Source organism: Diadema antillarum, unplaced genomic scaffold (assembly GCF_040938485.1).
Source record: "Diadema antillarum isolate AM-2024a unplaced genomic scaffold, OU_Dant_1.0 seq00000475_RagTag, whole genome shotgun sequence".
NCBI lineage: Eukaryota > Metazoa > Echinodermata > Echinoidea > Diadematoida > Diadematidae > Diadema > Diadema antillarum.
Window position 1 is genome coordinate 532,153 of NW_027271442.1, and position 20,658 is coordinate 552,810.

At 37.9% G+C, this 20,658-nt stretch overlaps 1 protein-coding gene across 1 annotated transcript; it reads right to left on the minus strand.

The window, feature by feature from the left end:
• Positions 1–1,591: 1,591 nt before the first annotated feature.
• Positions 1,592–17,697, minus strand: LOC139733419 (V-type proton ATPase subunit C 1-B-like). Its single transcript, XM_071644243.1, has 11 exons — positions 17,495–17,697; positions 14,637–14,722; positions 13,747–13,841; positions 10,920–11,011; positions 9,916–10,014; positions 8,436–8,504; positions 6,964–7,056; positions 5,589–5,682; positions 4,110–4,207; positions 2,082–2,217; positions 1,592–1,791 (listed from the first exon to the last, which is right to left on the minus strand). Exons 1-11 carry the CDS (start codon positions 17,692–17,694, stop codon positions 1,705–1,707), a joined length of 1,149 nt encoding a protein of 382 aa, XP_071500344.1. The 5' UTR covers positions 17,695–17,697; the 3' UTR covers positions 1,592–1,704.
• Between the last annotated feature and the right edge of the window lie 2,961 nt (positions 17,698–20,658).

Sequence of the window (20,658 nt, forward strand, 5' to 3'; positions counted from 1 at the left end):
GGTCCGTTGGTCTTTCCATAGCACATATCAGATACAAATTTCAAGCAAATAATACCCCTACACAAAATGAAAGAAACAAATCACATGCAGTCGGCCCCATATTCAGATTAGTACATGTATATAAAGTCAAAGTTTAAACACTGGACTTGCAATTAGATCACCATGATGGTAAAATGCTTTAAAAAAAATGAAGACAAGTCAGAAAAATTGAGCATGCTTTATCCATCACATGGATTTTATCTGTAAAATACATGCATATGTTTTGCTTTGTTTGTTGCATGAGCAATTTGCATCATTTTTAACTGCACTGCAGACATTAATTTGGTAGTGTGCAGGTTCATGTACATGAACACGTAGCACAGTTTTGAAACTGAAAATGCTTTTGTTGTGCTCGAAAGATGGCTTCTGCCTTCATACCACTTCATCAAGATCATCAAGTTTGTGCCTTTTCCTCACTGACCGACAAATTTTTTTATGCCAGTAGAGAGCTTCTATCTAGTCTGTTGGAATCCAATGTCTTATTCCTGTGAATTCGGGAAAAATGAACACGGCTGGCAAAAACAAACCTGTCTAATCTCAGGGTTGGTCAATTATAGGCAAGCAATAGTGAATGTTAACTTGCTCAAATTCCTTGTCAGAGAATGTGGTCCATTACAACCCAACATATTGCTCACTTCAGCAGAGAAGATCCAGTATGCAGCAGAGACCATATCTGCTTACAATACCGCAAAATTGGATTGTACAATTTATGTTCAAAGGAAAAGGAAGTCTGCAATAATTTGACTACTCAGATCCAGACAAAAAGGAAAATGGTGAAATTCTGAAGCGAAACATCCCTTGGCACCAAACTAGAGCAAGGAGAATTTTACAAAACATTTCAGGTGTCGACTGGAAAAACCAAAAGTAAAAAAAGACAAAAAAGGAGAAAAAAAGGAGTAAAAAAGACAGAGAAAGAGAAAAACAAGTATTTTTGCCAAACAGCTCACTCCTGTCCACAAACAGAACAAGATAGAAATGCAATGTAACCACAGCTTACAATAAAACTATCAGATCTAGATGACACATAAACTAAAGTATTATTGCCCCATGTACCAAGCAAGGAAACACCCCCAAGTGTTACTTAGCAATATGCTTATACAGGAGACGTGCTGTGTCTACCGCCCTCTGGAGGCATAGTTGTGGCAACTGCCCATTCTGAAATGTCCAACAAATCATTTGCGGCTATTGGCAAAGTTGGTAAAGAGAGGGTGAGAGTTTGGTCCAGATCTCAAAAGTTTGAAACATAGTATACTCTTTGACATGAATATGGGTACCCTTAGTTGAGAACATGGTCACCATACTTTAACAGATTAAGTGCAGCCCCTTTAGGCAAGATACACGCATGTTCATGTAGCATGCACCGGGTACCTCAAATTCTTACAACCTAAATGCATGCATTGCACATAGGCAATGAGATCATGAAACCATCCCCTACTGTGCACACAGCCCTCTGTGAAATGCAAGAGGGGGCTGATTCATCCAACAGCCTGGACATGTAAGTAGAAAGATGCCCAGTGAGAACTTGCCCAGTGAGAACTTCCCCCTTTGGGTAGCACACCGCACTATGGAATTTCATGATGGGCAGTTTCCACAGTGTGACAAGGGCAGCATCCAGTCGTGTGGTTGCGAGTGGGGTTTCCTTGCGAGATGAGAGTTGAACGAGGGTTAGTCGCAGAAATTGATGTGGATTGGGTAGAAGACATAGGGGTAGTACTCTTGGTTGGCGAACATCAGGCCTGGAACATCAACAGCCTAGGGACAAGAGAGGGCGACAAACAGGACAGGCCATGAATAGAATTCGGTTCAATCCTATCATAGAAATTGTGACCCCTTATGGAATCAATATTTTTCATCACTGAAAGAAAGCAAGGTATAGCTGTGACTCAACAGATTCAAAGGGCCGCCACTTCAACTAGTTCAACATTCTGGAGTTGCCAATTTGAAGAAGCTACACAGAAAAGAAATCAAAATTATACAATGTACAACTTTTTTGCAGGCGTTTGTCAATTTGAAGAAGTGGTATAGGATTGGAGATTTTATACCATTTTAGGGTCTTTCCCCGTTAGGTTGCTGCCGTCCAAGTGACCGTAGAGCGTGGTCAGAACCTCCCTCAGCTTTCTCTGCGTCTTCTTGTACGGCTGCAGGATCATCGGCTGGAAATTGACAGGAAGTCCATACCTGTCAAGAGGTCAGAGGTCATGGGAGAAAATGGTGAGATGCTAATGGAGTAAAGGGTTCACCGGTCTGAGGAAAACGGGTTTAGAAATCAATTGAAAAAGCTGTCAGGTCAGAGGTAAAGAAAAAAAAAAGTTTACAGGTCAATGTGGGGCAAAGTACTTGTATAGGGCCCCATTTTTTTCTCTCTATTTTCTTTCTTTAAAACAACAACAATGGAAAGAGTTCAGAGGTCAGAGGTCAATTGGAAGAGGAATTCAGAGGTCATTTGAAACAAGAGTTCAGAGGTCAATTGAAAGAGCTCTGAGGTCAGAAATAAATTAAGTTCAGAGGTTAATGGAAAGAGTTCAGAGGGCAACTGGAAAAGGAATTCAGATATGAATAGAGTGAAGTTTAGAGATAGATGGGAAGAAGAGTTCAAAGGTCATGGTTGGAAGAGATCATTCATGGAGTATTGACCGATTCTGTGACGCGCTATGTGTATTTTTGGCATGGGCAGCGTCATTACTGCGGTGTCTCAGCCGACCCCCCCTCCCCTCTCCCCCACCGCCTTCCGCGCACGGAATGAAAAACTGATGCATGGTTGTTTTAGCCAATGGGCGTCTTGTACTGAGTGCGCGAATGCTTGCTAAATGCGCGAACCTTTGATACAGGTGCGCGATAAACATGTTGCCCAGGGGGTGCGGGAGAGGAGGGGGGGTCGGCTGGGACACCAAAAAATGAGCTCATGGCTGCGCCCAGTGCCACAAATTGTCTGCTGCCCTCAACGAACCCGAATCGGTCTATAAAAGGTGGACTGAATTTCTGCATGGCCGCTTCAACTGCTATCCAGACTGGGGCAGTACAATGTACAATAATTTTTCAAATCAAAATCATAAGGATATAGACCTCGACACAAAGGGGACAAAATTACAACCTACAAGGTTCTCATCCTGTGATGATGTTACATTAGCCACAAACTATGCTATGCTTCCTAATAACGTCGAGAAGTTTGAGCACACAGTCACACTACAGATAAAACTACGCATAGTTTCAGTGATACAAAACTCCAGGAGGAAAAAAAATCCAAACATGCCACAGCATACAGAACAATACACAATGTGCATAAATAACATGAATGAATCCCCAAGTTTCAGCAGTGCGTGGTCACACTACACAAAACTACACATAGTTCTGTGAGAAGTGAGAAACTTCCCAATTGCATGCAGGAAATTTCGCAGGAAATTTCACTGCTAACTTCTCGAGAAGTTTGCCCAAAGTAAAATGTCAGGTAGTGAAACTACACTTAGTTTTGCGTAGTGTGACCGCACCTATTGTGTGGTTCGTAGAACGTTGGAAGTTACAGGTCAATAAATATGGTTTATGGAGCTTTCCCATTGCCCTGTCGTAGAATCCACATCACAAGGCCGATTTGTACATAGCAATTAACAAATGCTTTGCATTTTATTAAAAGGCAGACATGGAACTGCACAGAACCTGCACTAAGCATAGAACATTGGATCAGTGAAATATTATGTAAACCATCTAAGATATGTATGTAAAATCTATGAAAACTTTAGTGTCAGTAAATCATGGGATTTTGTGTTACACTTGTAAATTTAAGACACTCCTACACATAATCATGCATCATTGAAGAAAAAAAAGAAAGAAGTTCATAATTTCACAATTTCTTTACACCATGCTTTCCCTCCTTTCCAATATGACAAGGATGTCTTGCCATTTACACACCCTTTAGATGCAGTATTCTTGCACAGAAATTCAAGAAAATCCTCCAATCTTCCTGTATGCAAATAAAAGTCAATCAGGATTTCAACCCATGTATAATAGTCATGCATTAGTCTTGCTCAAATGACTACAGTCACTACCTTGGCCACAAAGTATCCGATGAAACTCACCTCAGGACAGATTCAACGAAGACTCGCAGCGCTTTGACGTGGACCCAAGCCTGAAAGGCCTCACTGAAGTTGATCTTCAACCACCTCACGAGGGGGCCCTTCAGAAGTGAAACAAGATAAACAAGGCAAACAAAGCTTCATACAAACTTCTCTGAACCTTCACCCGAGATTCTGTCTTATTGTAATAACCTCGACATGAAGACTTGAAGACGTCAAAGTCAAGCCATTGGTACAGTTATAAGAAGATGACAATAAGACCTCAGCTAATTTCTGGTTCAGAAATGATATCGGCAATCAATGTAATCATGTAAAGCTTTGAATTTCTGAATTTGCCTATTGTAGATCTGAGCTTGATGACACTGCTACCATTTCGTGCATATGTTGTAAAGATATACTGAATAACTGACACAAACATTTTGAGGTATTGTGTTTAGAACGATGCTTCACACGACCACACTGGATCAACTGTCTCAGTTTGTCTGAGTCTTAAACCCTGGATCTATTCATCGATAGAAAGATGCATTACCAATAAAGCTCACTTTCACACTTCAATAACCCCTTGAGGACAGGCTGATTTTGCTATAACAAGCACTTCTCATAGACCCCTGCCCGACTATACTCAGGACTCGTCCTTAACAGGTTAAAGGGATTTTATAGTTTTGGTTGAGACCTAATTTCAGGTTTCTAACATTTTTTGGTGAGATGATGAGAAACCACTTATGAAATATGAAAGAGCATGTAACTGCATGAGGAATCCAATGTTTATTTGATGAATATTGGTTTTGAAATGGCTGAGATATCCAAAACAGAGCAAATGCAATAAAGTGTGTGACCCACCTTTTAATACAATCGCTTTGTTTTACGTTGTTTTGGGATGTTTCAGCCATTCCAAACCAGATTTTCATCAAATAAACTTTGAATTCCTCTTAAAATGATATGCTCTGTAATATTTCATAAGTGTTTTCTTGGTATCATGCAAAAATTTAAAAGCCCAAGTCTCATCTCCGTCAATACTGTACCATCCCTTTAAAGGGGCATAGTCCCGGTAGTGTAGAGGGCGCTGTTGATGATACTGCCGATCACCGTTAGCATTGATACGAAGATTACCAAAGTTGAGCTGTCTTCAAGAGTAAAGTGCGTAGCTGTTGCTAAGTAACGTTGCCTTCGTTGTCTTCTCTACGCATCGCGCAGTCTGTAGTAATGCCAGGGTGCGTGCATATATGCCTGTTATTATGACATCACAAAAGAAGTTTGCTAAAGCTGTCATCCCCCTCAGCCGAATCATGAGCCGAACTGTGATCCGACCACTGACTGCAGTGAATCGGACTTCTTCGGACTCGGGAAAGTGGGCCAAAGCGTAAGCGCTAAAGAGGAGTCGATAGCGTAGGTCTCTATAGGAAACTTGCGCCGTGCGCCCGCTTACGCATTTGACTAAAACACCGGGACCATGCACCTTTAAAGTAGAACACACAGACTCACATATTGCCTCTTCTTGTCTGCTGCTAGTTTGTTCAGCTCATTCTTGCCGGCGTTGAGTTCTTCCTCATTGTATGTAAACTCCCTGACGATGAACCTGGTCAATGGAGAAAAATGTTGGGTGTGAAAGTGCTAGTGATAAACTTTAGGGTACGTGTTCAAGCATAGATGATCATAATCCTCCTTACTGAGAGAAACTATCATGATCTGTCATCCAAGTGGCTCCTTACAAATTTTCTATTCTTTCTTGCTACTTATGGACTTCCCTCCATATGTACAACTACTACTTGACTACTACTTAATAACTAATGAAATGCATTCAAGATTCAGTACAGAATGACATGTCAAACATCTCTGTCTATCATCAGTCTGGCGGCTATTTCTTGCCCAATACCTAGTGCAATGCAAGTTACATAGTTCAGAAGTGTTCTCCCTTTGTATAGGCAGGGTAGTCTCAGGGAAATTACATCAGATGCGATCTGTTTCTTGCCTTGAAAATAGTGACCAAAGAATTGTGTTCTACAGCTACATGTTTGCTGTAGAACGATGCACAATATACCGGTAAGGAATGGGTGGAATATCTTCATAGGTCATCTCTTTCATTTTGAGCTCTCCCTAACTTTTATTCTGCATTCTCTTATGAAGCTTGGTGTATGTGCCATCAAGCCAGTCCAGCAGGGCAGTTTTCACAGTCGTTTTTTATGACAGGATATTTATGACAAAGCTCTTTCTCTTTGCCCACATCAACTCTCATTATTGATTCCCTCAATGAGCTCAATCCCACTTTTTTAAACCATGTTGAATCAAGCACACACCCACACTCATGAACATGGAAAGAGAAGTACAATGAATACCTTCCAATTGTCTGCAAATTTACAACACAGTGATTGCTACACATCTACCCTGATCAGAAAATCAACTATTCACCTCAGTAAGAACATGATTCACATCTGTGTGTCTGAATTGATACACTGAACCCGTCACAGTCATTTTTTTTTTCTTTTTCTTTTTACTGAGAAATACAACGTTCAACCTTTTGTGTGCTTTGAGTGTTGATTGACGAAGAAAACACCATAGCTTTGTACACACTGTCCAAAGTCCCTGGCATCTAAAGGATTAAGGGAGTAACTCATGGAAGAGTTGATAATGTGCTGTGACTGTTCCTCATTATGATAGATGTCTTCAGAAATAGATAGAAGGGAAGGATCATCCATCCACTCTTCTTCTTTTTTCCATCTATCAATCCATCTTTATCTCTGACAGTCTTTTTTTTTAACCCATTGAGTGCTTTGAGTGCTGATTGACACAGAAAACCCCATAGCATTCTACACACTGTCCAAAGACCCTGGTACAGAATGGGTTAACCTAGGGAACTCACTTGTTTTCCCTCGCATGGAGTTTGTACTCGTCTACGACCTTCTTGAACAGGGTCACGCTGTAAAGACCATGGTCGCTGTCTTCATAGATCATTCTGATGGGAGGGAGAAAGAAATGGCAACATGGTCAGTTACATGACAAATACAGTATACCATGTCCCCAAAAAAAAATTACAACGGTGCCCTCCGCATCGATAACTTCAAAAATAGTGAATCAATCGGAATACAATTTCAGGGTATGAAACAATAACTTATTGCCCACATCTTACAGAAAACCACATTTGATTTGCGTCAGTGGTCAAAGAGAAATGAGGGTCTTTGTAGAGCATGTCACAAATCCCTTCTGTCAAAGTTATGTCCATTGTGTTCACACATCAATGCGCAGTTCCTAGAGCATCCAAGTGCTAAACTTGGGAGAAACAGACCCATGACATGTTTTACAAAGATCCGCATTTCTCTGTGACCACTTAACCAAATTGAATGGGGTTTTCTGCAATATATAGGTAAAATGTTATATTTTTAGACCCTGCAATAGCATTTATAAAGTTTAATCCCATTAAAAGTTGTCAATGTGGAAATCTGTCGTAATTTCATTTTATTTTATCTATTTATCTATTTATTTTTTTATTTATTTTTTATTTTTTTATTTATTTATTTATTTATTTATTTTTTTTTTTTTTTGGGGGGGGGGGGAGACATACTGTACATTTGTCTTCATCAGTATAGGGCAGCTGGACTGGCAACAAATTACAGTGCTACAGTGCCAAAAATCAAGCATGTAAAAAGGGGTATGGTACACATACAATAGTGTACTTCTAAATGAGGTATTTTACCGAGGCATTTACATCTTGTGTGCTACTGTAAAACCAGACATGTCTGCAGCATGAATCTTCTGTGGATTCGAGTCAACAGCTTTTATTGCAGCATGAAACTTTTGCAAATTACCACTGGCATCAAATGCACTTGTGTAAACAAAAAAACTTTCATGTGCATATTTTGCAAATCTTGGCTCCTCACAAAAACAAATGTTTCATGAACATGAACAATTCTGGTTTTACAGCATTATCCTCCACTTAGTTTGGGTGCATATTTCATGCACTCACTATACAAGATGCACTATTTGCCCTACTCTCTCATTTTGTTTTATCCATCTCTATTGAGTTTTTAATACTTGATGGTTGGAATGACCCTCGTAAACCAGCGTTGCTGATAAGAGAAAAGGAATAGAGATGTCTAATTTATGGCACAGCTGAGTTTGAAAAAGCAAACAGTATGTGTGTTGCTTTGTTGTACCTACAAGATCTCAGTAACACCACGACCTTGGTACCATCTCTGTGAGAACTACTACCACTCTGCTAATATCTCGATCAAGACATGACTAGTCTTACCTGCTAGACCTCAGTAACCATCTTTGTGTGAACAACTACTATGTACCACACTGCTAATTTGTCAATTAAGAATGAGCTAGTCTTACCTGCTAGACCTTGGTACCACCATGTCTGACAGCTTCTCATACTTGGTCTGCCAGTCAATGTAAGCATTCCTGCATTAGAATAAAAATAGACGTTATGATAATCATAATGATTAGAATACATCCAGTTTGAAAGAGCAGAACCTTGTATACATTACAACATTGAAAAAAGAAACCGGAGCACGGAGATTGTATGTTGTTTCGTAATGCCACAACTTTATCATTTTCTCTCCAAGGGGATTTTGAGGTGCCCGTTGGTCAGGCAGCATTGCCAAATAGTACTCTTAGGTTTTATCTGATATCAAGTGTTTTTAAAAAATCTAGTGTGTGTGCCTCATCAGTAACTAAGAAAATAAGATAAATAAGTAGTTTAAATTTTTGGTCCTAGAAGTAGTGATTAGTGTCTGTATATAAAGAATAATCTTCTGCACTCCAAGAGTGGCTGAACAGCTCAATGAAAAAAAAAAAGAATATGTTTTTGAGGCTTAATTTAAATAACGTTAAAGCTGGGGAGATCCTTATTTCTAATGGCATATCATTCCACATTTTGGGAAGCTTCACAAGCAAACGCTTGATTTCATAATGTTTTTGTTTTACATATTGGGATATTTAGATGAAGAAAGTCTTTATCTTTAGAACTGCAAAAGTCATGAGTAATATTTCCTCATTTCACAGGGGTAGCCTCCTGCTAACATCAAATTTAATGTTCAACCAATGAACAAACTTTCTCCTCAATCTAGCTCGAGATGCATTAATATTTCTTACATCTCCCTTCTAAATTCAAGATTTTAACACTTCCAATTACCATTCAAGGCTGGCACAACTTTCCTGGGATGAATCTCCTTTACAAATTGATAGGATTTATTTGTTATTATTATCAAAATGTCATAGTCATTACCATTATTATCATTTATGTCAATGTAATGCAATTTGTTCATCAATTGCAATACAAGTATCTTCTATGTTTGGCTCAATGAGCCTGGTTTACACTTTTTACTGACTACTCTTGACACCTGGGGCAAACAGCGAGGGGCGGGCATCGTTAGACTATTTACCTGGTGAGGGTGTGTGGGGCGGACCACTTCACCGGGTTAGCACCCTGCTCTATGCGATGACTGAATGAAGTGGGATCTTACACTTGCATGAGTCATGACTAACTCACAAGTGGCACCTCCATCTATAACTGTCCTATCCAAAGGACAGAGTGTTTTGTCTCTTACTAGAGGGGACAGCATGACTACACACAACATTGCTCAGCTAGACTTAACCCCTTGAAGACAAGTCCCAAGTACCTTTCTATACTCAGGCTGGGGTCTATGGGAAGTGTGTGTTGTAGCAAAATCAGCTCATCTTCAACAGGTCTAATGAGAATCAAAGCTGAGTAAGCTGATTGCAAGGCAGTCGCCTATCAACCATCTTGAGCCCATTGCTACCTTATACATGTTTAATGATGAAAAAACTTTGTGATGCTATTGTTACTCACTTCTGAACGACCACGAGTAGCGTGGTGAGGTATTCGGATTCTGACACAAAGTCTTCCTTCTTGACGATGTCTCCAAGATTTCTGGACAGCAAGCTTCCCCTGAGAGAAGAGGTGCAGACAAGTACACCCATGTATTAAACGTACAGAAAATTACTGTGCAGCGTTTTAATAGCAAACACATACAATGTAAAGGTTGGAATACTGCAGTACTGCAGCATGTGTATGCCAAAGTATAGCAACTGCTAAAAAGGGCAGGCTCAGGCATATCGAAATCTATTGTGAAAGTGGAATTTTATGCACTGTGGGAATTTGTGCATATTTAGCTTGACATGATTCTTCCACGCAAATAAAAGCTTGCATATTTTTTGCTTGCTAATTTTTCGCACACAGTGAATGTGCGCTTCAAATTTGCTTAGATGTACCACACCATTTGTCTACAAATGTAGCTGGGTTACAGTATATATCTACTGATTTCATATTTGCTTACAATAATCTGTGGTCTAATCCAATGAGCTACGTACAACAGCTCCTCATTAACTGTGTGTGTTCTGCTGAAACCATGCTTTGATATTTCACGATATCTACGAAGTTGCTTCTGGAAACTCTGTAGCCTATACCCACACTGTTTTTGCCAAAGGTGCCTACAAAAGAAAACCCAGCAGTGAACAAGCCCCTTGAAGTTCACTGCCCTACTTTGGCAAAAGGAAGCAAGTGACAAAAGTGACATTTCTCGTAAAAGAGCAAAATGTGTCTGCCATTTACACTGACGTCAATGGACTATCATGATGTCTTATCTAACATATCTCTTAGTAGGATGAGTGTTTCTGCGTGAAATTTGGCCTGGAAGAAGAGCTCATTATGTAAATTATGAAAACATCAATAACTCAAATTTGGATGGTATGTCACTTGCTTCCTTTTGCCAAAGTAGGGCAGTTTAGGATAACGTATCCTCAAAGAACAAAAGTGGTGAAATTCGGGAAGGGCAGAATGTGAAAGGGGCTTACGTTGCCTTCCGCTCCAGGGATTGCAGGTTGCCCTTGATGCTGTTGTAGGCTAGTGACTTGGCCTTGAGGTCTCCGTCCATTTGGGTGACTTGCTGTAGGATGAACATCACACAGATCAACAACTAAGAAATCATACTGGAGTGAAATCATGAGACTTGGTGCAATAATGAATGTAATTACAGCACTGGCTCTCTTTTTTGCTCTTACTCTCAATGATTCAGATTTGTGTTTAAAGGACAAGTCCACCTTCATAGACATGTGGGTTGAGTGAAAGCAGCAATATTCGTAGAACACATCAGTGATAGTTTGAGGAAAATCCGACAATCAGTTCAGAAGTTATGAATTCTTTAAGTTTCTGCTCAGTCAAGGCTGGATGAGAAGACTACTATAGCTTGTGATGTCACATGTGTACAACGATATGAAGAAAATATAAAGAAAATTCAACGTATTTTCACTTTTCTTGTATAACAAAAGAACACTCGACTTCTCTCTTTCAGAATGCAAGGGGAATAATATTACCCTTAACATACGTCAGTAACAAGTCAGTAAGAAATATGCACTTTCTTCAAAAAGTAAAGTTTTGTGTAATTCTCTTTTTATTTCCCTTATATCGTTGTACGCATGTGACATCATACTCTGTAGTAGTCTTCTCATTCAGCAGTGATTGCGCAGATACTTTAAAAATTCACAACTTTTGAACGGATTGTCGGATTTTCCTCAAACTTTCACTGATGTGTTCTTCTAATATTGTTGCATTCACTCAATCCACATGTATATGAAGGTGGACTTGTCCTTTAATATATAACTGTATGTATTATAAATCATGAACATCAAATGAAAAAGTAAGAACTAACCTGAGATTTGTATCGGCATCGCCAACTGCTTTCCAGACAGAGGCACTACCGCTGATCTTAAGCCGTTCATGGCAGTGACATAATGATGGCTGAGTAAATACTCAATGCCTCACCTCTCTGTCATTCTCTCCTAAGGGTAGGGAACCCAAACCCAAAGAACAATGTGGATTGAGTGAAAGCAGCAACATTAGTAGAACACATCAGTGAAAGTTTGAGGAAAATCGGACAATCAATGCAAAAGTTTATATGCATCAAGTTTTGGTGTTGGAACTGCTGGATGAGGAGACTACTAGAGGTCGTGACGTCATGTTTGGACAACAATATAAAGAAATTATAAAGGGAATCCACAAAAATTCACGTTTCATGAAAATTACACATTCCATCAAGTTGATACTGACATATGTTAAGGGTAGTAATTATTCCCCCTGCTTTCTGAAAGCAGTTTAAATAGTCAAGTGCTCTTTCATTATGATAGAAAAGTGAGTTTTTGTGGAATTTTCTTTATCTTTTCTTTATATTGTTGTCCACGCATACGTCTAACCTCTAATAGTCTCCTCATCCAGCGGTTCCAACACCAGTACTTTAAAGATTCATAACTTTTGCATCAATTGTCCAATTTTCCTCAAACTTTCACTGATGTGTTCTACTAACATTGCAGCTTTCACTCAATCCACATTGCTCTTTGGGTTTGTGTTCCCTTTAAGTCTTGATGTAACCCCTCACTTTCAAGTCTTCAAATCATGTGCTGGACTTCCTACCAAAAGTGCTTTCTGCTTCCTCGATAGTGAAACCATATGGAAAGTGTTCACACAAACTGGCCAGTGCACACATCTGACATTTGCTACGTACTCTACATGTACTGTATTATGTTGGATGATGATGTTTGTAATTTTCGCCATCAACAATACGAGAATCATTATTATCTATAAGATCATTAATGAGGAATTAATTGTGCTTATTTCATACCAATCCAATGGGCATCATGTACATTGTACATTTCATTATTGATGTTCTGCCTCTTCATTTCTCATCAGTACCATTACACATGTACCATCGATCATATTTTCACTTTGCAACTGACTGACAAATTTCCCTACATCCACGTAAATAAGCACTGAATTGATCAGTGTTTTTAGTAGTATAGATTCAGTGCTTATATGTATTTAAGTTGATGTTGGGCATTTTTTTTCATCATCACCATCATCACTGTCATTGCAATCACCATCATCATCATCATCATCATCATCCTCATCGTTGCTATCATCACGATCGTCATTCGTTCATTCATTCATTCAGGCGTATGGCACAATGTGTCTAGTTGATACCATTTGCTGACTACTGCTAGTCACCTGGTGCAAACCATAAGGGGTTGGCATCGTTCACCTGTAATGTGTGTCAGTAGGGGGACCACATCACAGTCTATTCTTTGCAATGAATGAATGAAGTGGGATCTTACACAAGTGTGTGAGTCATAGCTAACTCACATTTACAGGATCTCTGTTTAACGTCTCATCTGAGAGACAAAGTGTTTTGCCTCTTATTAGGGGAGACAGAATGCTTGTACACTTTGTACACACAACATTGCTCAGTGAGACTCCAGTATTGAACCCGGTACCCTTGGATCTGAAGGCAGACGTGCTACCAACTGAGTAATATCACCGCCCTCATCGTCATCATTATTACCATCATCATCTTCACCTACTGTTCTGACTCGCACCATCACTTTCATCACTATCATCATCACTGGAATCAATTCACCATCTCCTTGGGTTATAACACAATCACCATCATCATCATCATCATCATAATCATCATCATAACCATCATCATCACCACCATCATCACCACCATCATCAGCACCTTCACTGATCACCACTGGTCAGTGCAATTCAAATATCGTAGTATGAAATGGAAAACAAAGGGAACTGGATGTCATGGTAATTGGATTCCATGGCAACAGGCATCTCACTTACCTTGCTGATGATCTCTGAGATGCTCTTCAGAGGCTGCTTGATTGGATATTTGGCCACGTCCCACTGAAACCTGGTGATGTATGTGGTCAGGTCCACTGCAATGAATGACAGGGATGTCAGTTAGAAAGAAGGAGAGGGCCCAAAATATATCTACACAAAGCTACTACAAGGGCCTGACTTAAGGCTTTTGCAAGGCACTGCAACATCCTCTCAACCTGTTTCATACCACAGATTTCTGCTTAGTGTCGCCTCCACTCGTTTGAGGAAGAGTGTATGCATATTCACAAAATATACCGACATTACACAGGAATTTACTGCAAATATTCATATGATTTCATTTAGTCATTAAAGCAAAATACATATTATTTAAAAGCAGAACACAGCGACGCAAGGAAAATCAGAGAATCTATTCAAAAGTCATGAACTTGAAAGTTTTGGTTAAGTTCTTTTGCCATTGTCACTGGATAAGAAGGCTACAGTTGTTCTTCATGTCACAGTAGTGGTGTGACTTAAGGAAATGTGAAGAGAATGCCACACACCTAGAGCATTTTAATGAAAAATACACATTCTCTCAACTTTTTACTGACAACATTACATGCTCCAAGGGGTAATATCCTTCCCCTGGACCAATGAAGGAGGTAAGTTTAAAGATGTTTTATTACATATATATATATATATAAAAAATAATGATAAAAGAATGTGAAATTCTCTGAATTTAAAATTTCTTTCTACATTTTTTTACTTCTTTCTTTTTTGTAATAATGTTCCACTACCCTGTCATCACAAACTGTTGAAGGACATGTATTTTTATCCACAAAGGCAGCCAAACTCTGAGATGAAAGAGAGAGAAAAATGACCGAGTAAAAAAGAGGAGACTACTGTCGACTCACTCCTGTTGGCCATGAGATTCTCTGCCAGTCTGTCTCGTTGGTCCTCCAGAACCTCTCCAAGGTAGTGGGCAAGTTTGTGGGTGATACTGGGAGGGGGAAGAAACAGCTTATCCAAATAACTATTCTCTATTAAACAATGATAATAATAATACAATTACAATGATGACAATTATGGCAATAATAATAATAATAATAATAATAATAATAATAACAATAATAATAATGATAATTATAATAATATATCAGTAACAATAATGACATTAATAATAATAATAATAATAATGATAATTGCATTTATATAGTGCTTTATACTGGTATTTCCTGGTATAACATGACGTGAATTAAATTCCTGGCTTAAATTTGCTCCCTTTATAACAATTCATACATGTACAGATGAACATGTTTAAAATATTTTGAGTTAAGATAATCATGCTGGGCTTCAAATGATTGTATAGATGATATTGTTGGAAATGGAAAATGAAATGAAATGAAATCAATGAAATAAAATGAAATTGAGAATATGAATGACAGACACAGAGAGATGGAAATGCATTCAAGGGAGACAGAAGGAAAAAGAGGATTGGTGTAGCAGTGTTATTGGTATTTACTTTAAACTCACTTTTCCAAGCTCGAGAGATTATCAGATTAAGTTGAAATTGAGTTCACTTTATCAACACATTTTGTCCATAATTAATGCCAATTTTCAAAGCAGTTAACATTATCCTTTCCAAAGTTATTAGAGTTGAAAGTGAAGTGTGCGCAAAGGATTTTCAAGAAATGGAAAGGGACCTCTCCCTGATCACACTACTCTATCTAAAAAAAAAAAAAAAAAAAAAAAAAAAGTTGTAGAAAAACTGCTGAAAACACAACTTCCAATTCATTTTATGATTCCTAACAAAGAAATAATGGAGAAGAATAGGTGCATGGCTCTGATCATGGGTACCCTTCATCCTGCAATATTTTTAACATCCACAGAGTTTTGCTGACTGCACCAAGGTGCTATTTTCTGATAAAGATTTAACAAAATAAAGCTAAGGAAGCTGTAAGACTAGTTTTGTATTATTATGTAGAATAATATTTTTGTATTTACAGCCATTTTTAGATTTAAAAATGCAGTTTTTTGCTTTTTAAACGTAACATTAAAAACAGCACAATTTCATGTCCATCATTAAAAGGAAGGATTGTGCTTTTGTTGGGCATTTGATGAATGAAATGTATGAAGTAGTATTGTACAAAAATTTTTATATTGAAGGCATGCCATGTACTCTTCAAATAAAAATATATGGATGAATTAATTTGTAGGGTTTTGTTCATAACCTTTGGTGTCCACCAAATAAATAAATCACACAAGTGCAGTTGATATTGCAATTGCTCTTTTGTAATATAGCATTCAAAAGAGATCAGAGTAACAGTCCAACAATTAAAAAGGTTTTCATTCCCCATTACTCTGATATTAAAAATTTATACTATCACTTGCAACATTACTTGAATTTTTAGTGTCCACAGTTATGAACATAATACAGCCCTATTCTGAAGTAATGGAAAATCATTTTCTAAACTATTGTATCACCAGGGATTGCTTTCATAAAAAAATAAGAAAATATTACTTCACATAAGCATTTAACATCTTTTTTTTTTAATTTTTCATCAATTACGAAGGTGGACATGGTTATGAACAAAAGAGTTATGAACGTAACATTCAGTTTTTATTTAATATCAATGTCAAAGTTATGTAGCTATTTCTGAAATATTCTGTCTTTTTCAGTATAAAAACACAAATTACTTATGATTTTATGTGTTGTATACTACACATTGTTGTACTTCCTTTCATCTCTGCCCTATGTTCATAACCTGGACACCATGTCCAACAGCTATGAACAAAACCACAACTTCATAAAATTAAAACATACGTCTTAAAATTAATCTTGTAAAGTTAATTTGATTTTATTGTCATTATTTCTTTAGTCTTAACTAGTTTCTTGTTAGTTTTGATGCATAAGAGTAATCTGTTTCTTTAAAATAACCATCAGTAGTGTCCTACAGTTATGAACATAATCTTTTTTGACAACAGCAAATTCTTACAGTGAAAAAGAATAAGAATGATTACAACTTTAGTTATGTTATATGTTGGTCCACTCCATTGCCTTTGTTTATTGAAATGTTGTTAATGGGGATATGATATCAATTCAGGGATGTTTGCTAAATTTCTTCAGCACAGGTCACAAAATCTTATGTTCACAACTATTGTCCATCATGGATTCAACCACTATGCTTTGGTGAAGATGCAAATCCCTGAATTTCTGGTATATGATGATAGTCATAGCAATTATCAACTAATATATCACTAAAGTTTTTCTGAAACTGCTTCCATGAATGAATCAAAATTAAAAAATAGGAAATGGACATGGAGTTATGAACAAAACACACTTGATGTTTTGATGTTTGATTATAATGTACATGTGCACTGCCCATGGAACAGCTCTTAAAATTGGTGTGTGAGTAATACAGGGAGTAAGGAAGATTGTAAGGAAAGAATCAGTTTCATTCCAAGAACTTCATTTTTGACCCCATATGTTACACTTTGGGTACCCATGATTGGAGCCATGCACATAGCCCTTTTAAAATATAGTCCTCACGTACATTTTTTAATATCAAGGGGTGCAACTTTCTGTTGGTTTTGTGATGCACGGTCACATATGATCTAGTTGGAAATGGAAAATGCAATGAAAAATTAATAAAATTAAATGATATTAAGAGTATGAATGAGAGAGAGAGAGAGAATGGAAAAACATTCATAGGAAAGAAAAGGAAAAAAAAGATCGGTAGAGCCGTGTTTCTGGTATTTACTTCACACTCACTTTTCAACGTAGGAATCCAACTTTCCGAGTTCGTCAGACAGCCCCACCAGGGTGTCTAGCGTCCCCACCTTCAGGTCCGGGATCGGGAACTTGAAGTTCATGGACAGGTCGAACCTGACGGTGGCGCCGTTCAGCCGTTCCCATGTCTGCTGGCACGTCTTCTCGCCTGGCGCCGAGATCAACCAGAATTCACCGCTCATCTGAAACAAACAGTAGCATGAAGAAATTTGTCTCACAGCAAAGAGATTTAACCACATGATCTATCCAAAAAAGCCCTTTATACACAAATCAGACTTGGCAGCCTGACCCCCCATTACTGCCGTGTCCCACCTGTATTAAAGGGATGGCTAGTAACTGATCAGTGGGAATCAGTGGGAATGCTGGAGGATGATTGTTCCAATCCTTGTGGGATTCTTTTAAGAGTACATTATATATCTATTGTTGTGTGAACATTATTTGCTTCAGAATGGTCTCATATTCAAGTAATGTGCAGTTTAATGTTTCCAGGTTAGCGTGCCTGGTCAGTGACGGGGCATTAAGCTGCACATTACTTGAATATGAGACCGTTCTGAGGCAAATAATTTTCACACAACAGTAGATATATATAATGTGTACTCTTAAATGAATCCCACAAGGATTGGAACAATCATCCCTCAGCATTCCCACTGATTCCCACTGATCGGTTACTAGCCATCCCCTTTAAACAGTGAATGTATGACACTGACAGACACAGGTACAACTGTTATTACATGGTGCAGCAGCTCACTATTAAAACGAGGAATTTTCGCGTGCACTTTAATTTCGCGAATTTCGAGAGCGCCAAGATTCGCGAAATTAAAATGCATGCGAAAGTTCTTGTTTACACTATATGCATTGAACGCCAGTGGCACTTCGTGAAAGTTTCATGCCACGAAAAAGGCTGTCAGCTCCAATTCGCGAAAATTTCATGCTGCGAATATATCATGTTTTAAAGTACTGGATTGGCCAGGTGTACAGTGTACAGGGGAAAGTTTCTCCAAATTCAGAGAATGCACACAGAAAAAAAAATAGCAAAAAGAAAATTGCCTAGATGGTATCCCTATAACTGTGATATCACAGTTGTACCAAGTTATTTTTAGAAAATATAGCATTTCAAAAATGCTCCCTTCATGAAATGTACACCTTAACCTGCTGCAGAAATATCAACTTGCTACAACTTGTACAAGTTGTGTGCATGTATAGTACATGTACAGTATGTTCGCAAAAACTTGTTGACCATGCCTTCTGAAAAGCTACATGTAAGTCACATGATCTCTTCATTTTAGAACCGTCGAATAAAAAGCCATTTAATGCATCTTTGTGCATTAGTTGAGTCTACCCTGTTGAGAGAGAAGAGTTGGAATACGGTTTATCAAAGACAAAACATCTAAAAACTATGCTTAAAAGCCATCATATCGGCCATAACAAACAATAAATACAAACAATCAAAGAAACAGACCTAGACAAATACAAAAAGAACAAAATAATTACCTGTACTATCCTAAACCTGCAAAATCCAAAAAAGCAGGGAGTGAAGTTTCTACTGGGTCAATGTTCTGTTCTGCAAGTTGGGAACTTTTGCAAATGGCATGTTTGCAAACCTGACCAACGATACAGATACGTAAAATCCAAACACACATTCATGAAGGTGTAGTGCTCAACTAGCATTTTAGTCTTCAGCAAGACTTACAGATTTATCAATGCAACTCTCCCTTTTGACATCAAATACCATTCTTACAGTCACAGGACTCCACAATCAATATTACACTGTAGGAAACATTAAAGCAAGCAACAAAAACAAAACTAATTCAGCACTTCAGTGCCTAATGAAAAAGGTATGAATTCAGGACATTAATACCAGCAGCAATCACTAATATGAAACATGTATTTCCCACCCCATCACATTTTGAAACACCAAGATACAAACTGTATCCAGTATTACACTGTTATCATAATTCATCACTATTACCTTGATAATGAAGTTGATGACATTATGACTAGTATTATTATTTCCTTCTGCTACTTTATAAATTACCTTAATTGTTTGTGTCTTACAAACAGAAAGTATGACATGATAAACTGGACACCACACAAAACACAGATCACTCTTTGACACAGAGAGATAGAGAGAGAGATAGGGAGACAGGATAGAGTCTGAACCCAAGACTACCTTAGCCACAGATGATTGAGACCCAAAGTACAGGTACTGTTCATAGATTTCCTCTGTTTTTGTGTCATTTCCTCTATCGAAGCAGCCATCTTCTACAGCAATGGACAGCCCTTGCAATTTCCACAATGTGTGCTTTTTTTTTAAGATTGCACAGCCCATGTGTCACATTCATGATTACATTGTATTACTTGCATAGCTCAGACACTTTCATAATTTAAAGGGATAGTACAGTATAATTTGAGGTGAAGATTCAGCTTTTAACTTTTTGCAAAATACTTAGAAACCACTTTATGAAATGTTAACAAGCATACAATTCTCAGAGGAATTCCTACAGTACTTTATTTTAGGAAAATCTGTTTTGAATTGGCCAAGATATCCAAAAACAAAGTTTAAAAAAAAACGATCCCACAATTGTCATAAAAGCTGGGTCCCATCTTTAATCAGGATCCTTTCATTTTTGCATATTAATCAGCCATTTAAAAACCAATTTTCATTGAATAAACTTTGAATTCCTCTTAAAATTTGTATGCTCTTTTACAATTTATATAATCATTTCAGAAGAGGTTTTTCATTATAAATCTCAAAAAATCATCATCAAAAAACTTTGGAAAACTAAAGCCTCGTCTCAACAGAAACTGGTACGGTATCATCCCTCTAAAACTTGCTAAGTTTTTTCATCAGTATTCCCTTTCAGCAATCCATCAAAACTTGTGATTTCTATTCATTGACATTAGTGCCCAGACAGCTTTTAGCTAAGAAAGCAAAGTGAGAATTGAGTCTCAGAGGCTACGCCTGCCCTTATCGTATCATGAAATATTGCAGACCTCCAAAATGTATCCTGCTAAGGTCAAATGACTTTTGAAGTTACTTTTTTGGCACAATGTAAGGGTATACTTGATTTTAAATACAAACACAAATAATACAAAATATAGGGCCTACCAAAACAGAACATTCAATGATAATTACCTACAGTATG

What these genes read in the sequence shown, in the direction of transcription:
- LOC139733419 (XM_071644243.1), bottom strand. Translation starts at nt 17,694, where the DNA reads ATGAGCGGTGAATTCTGGTTGATCTCGGCGCCAGGCGAGAAGACGTGC. An exon ending in CTCCATGCGAGGGAAAACAA is followed by an intron (nt 5,683 to 6,963) that starts GTGAGTTCCCTA and finishes TCCATTGACCAG; the next exon opens with GTTCATCGTCAGGGAGTTTA. An exon ending in CAGACAAGAAGAGGCAATAT is followed by an intron (nt 4,208 to 5,588) that starts GTGAGTCTGTGT and finishes TCACTTCTGAAG; the next exon opens with GGCCCCCTCGTGAGGTGGTT.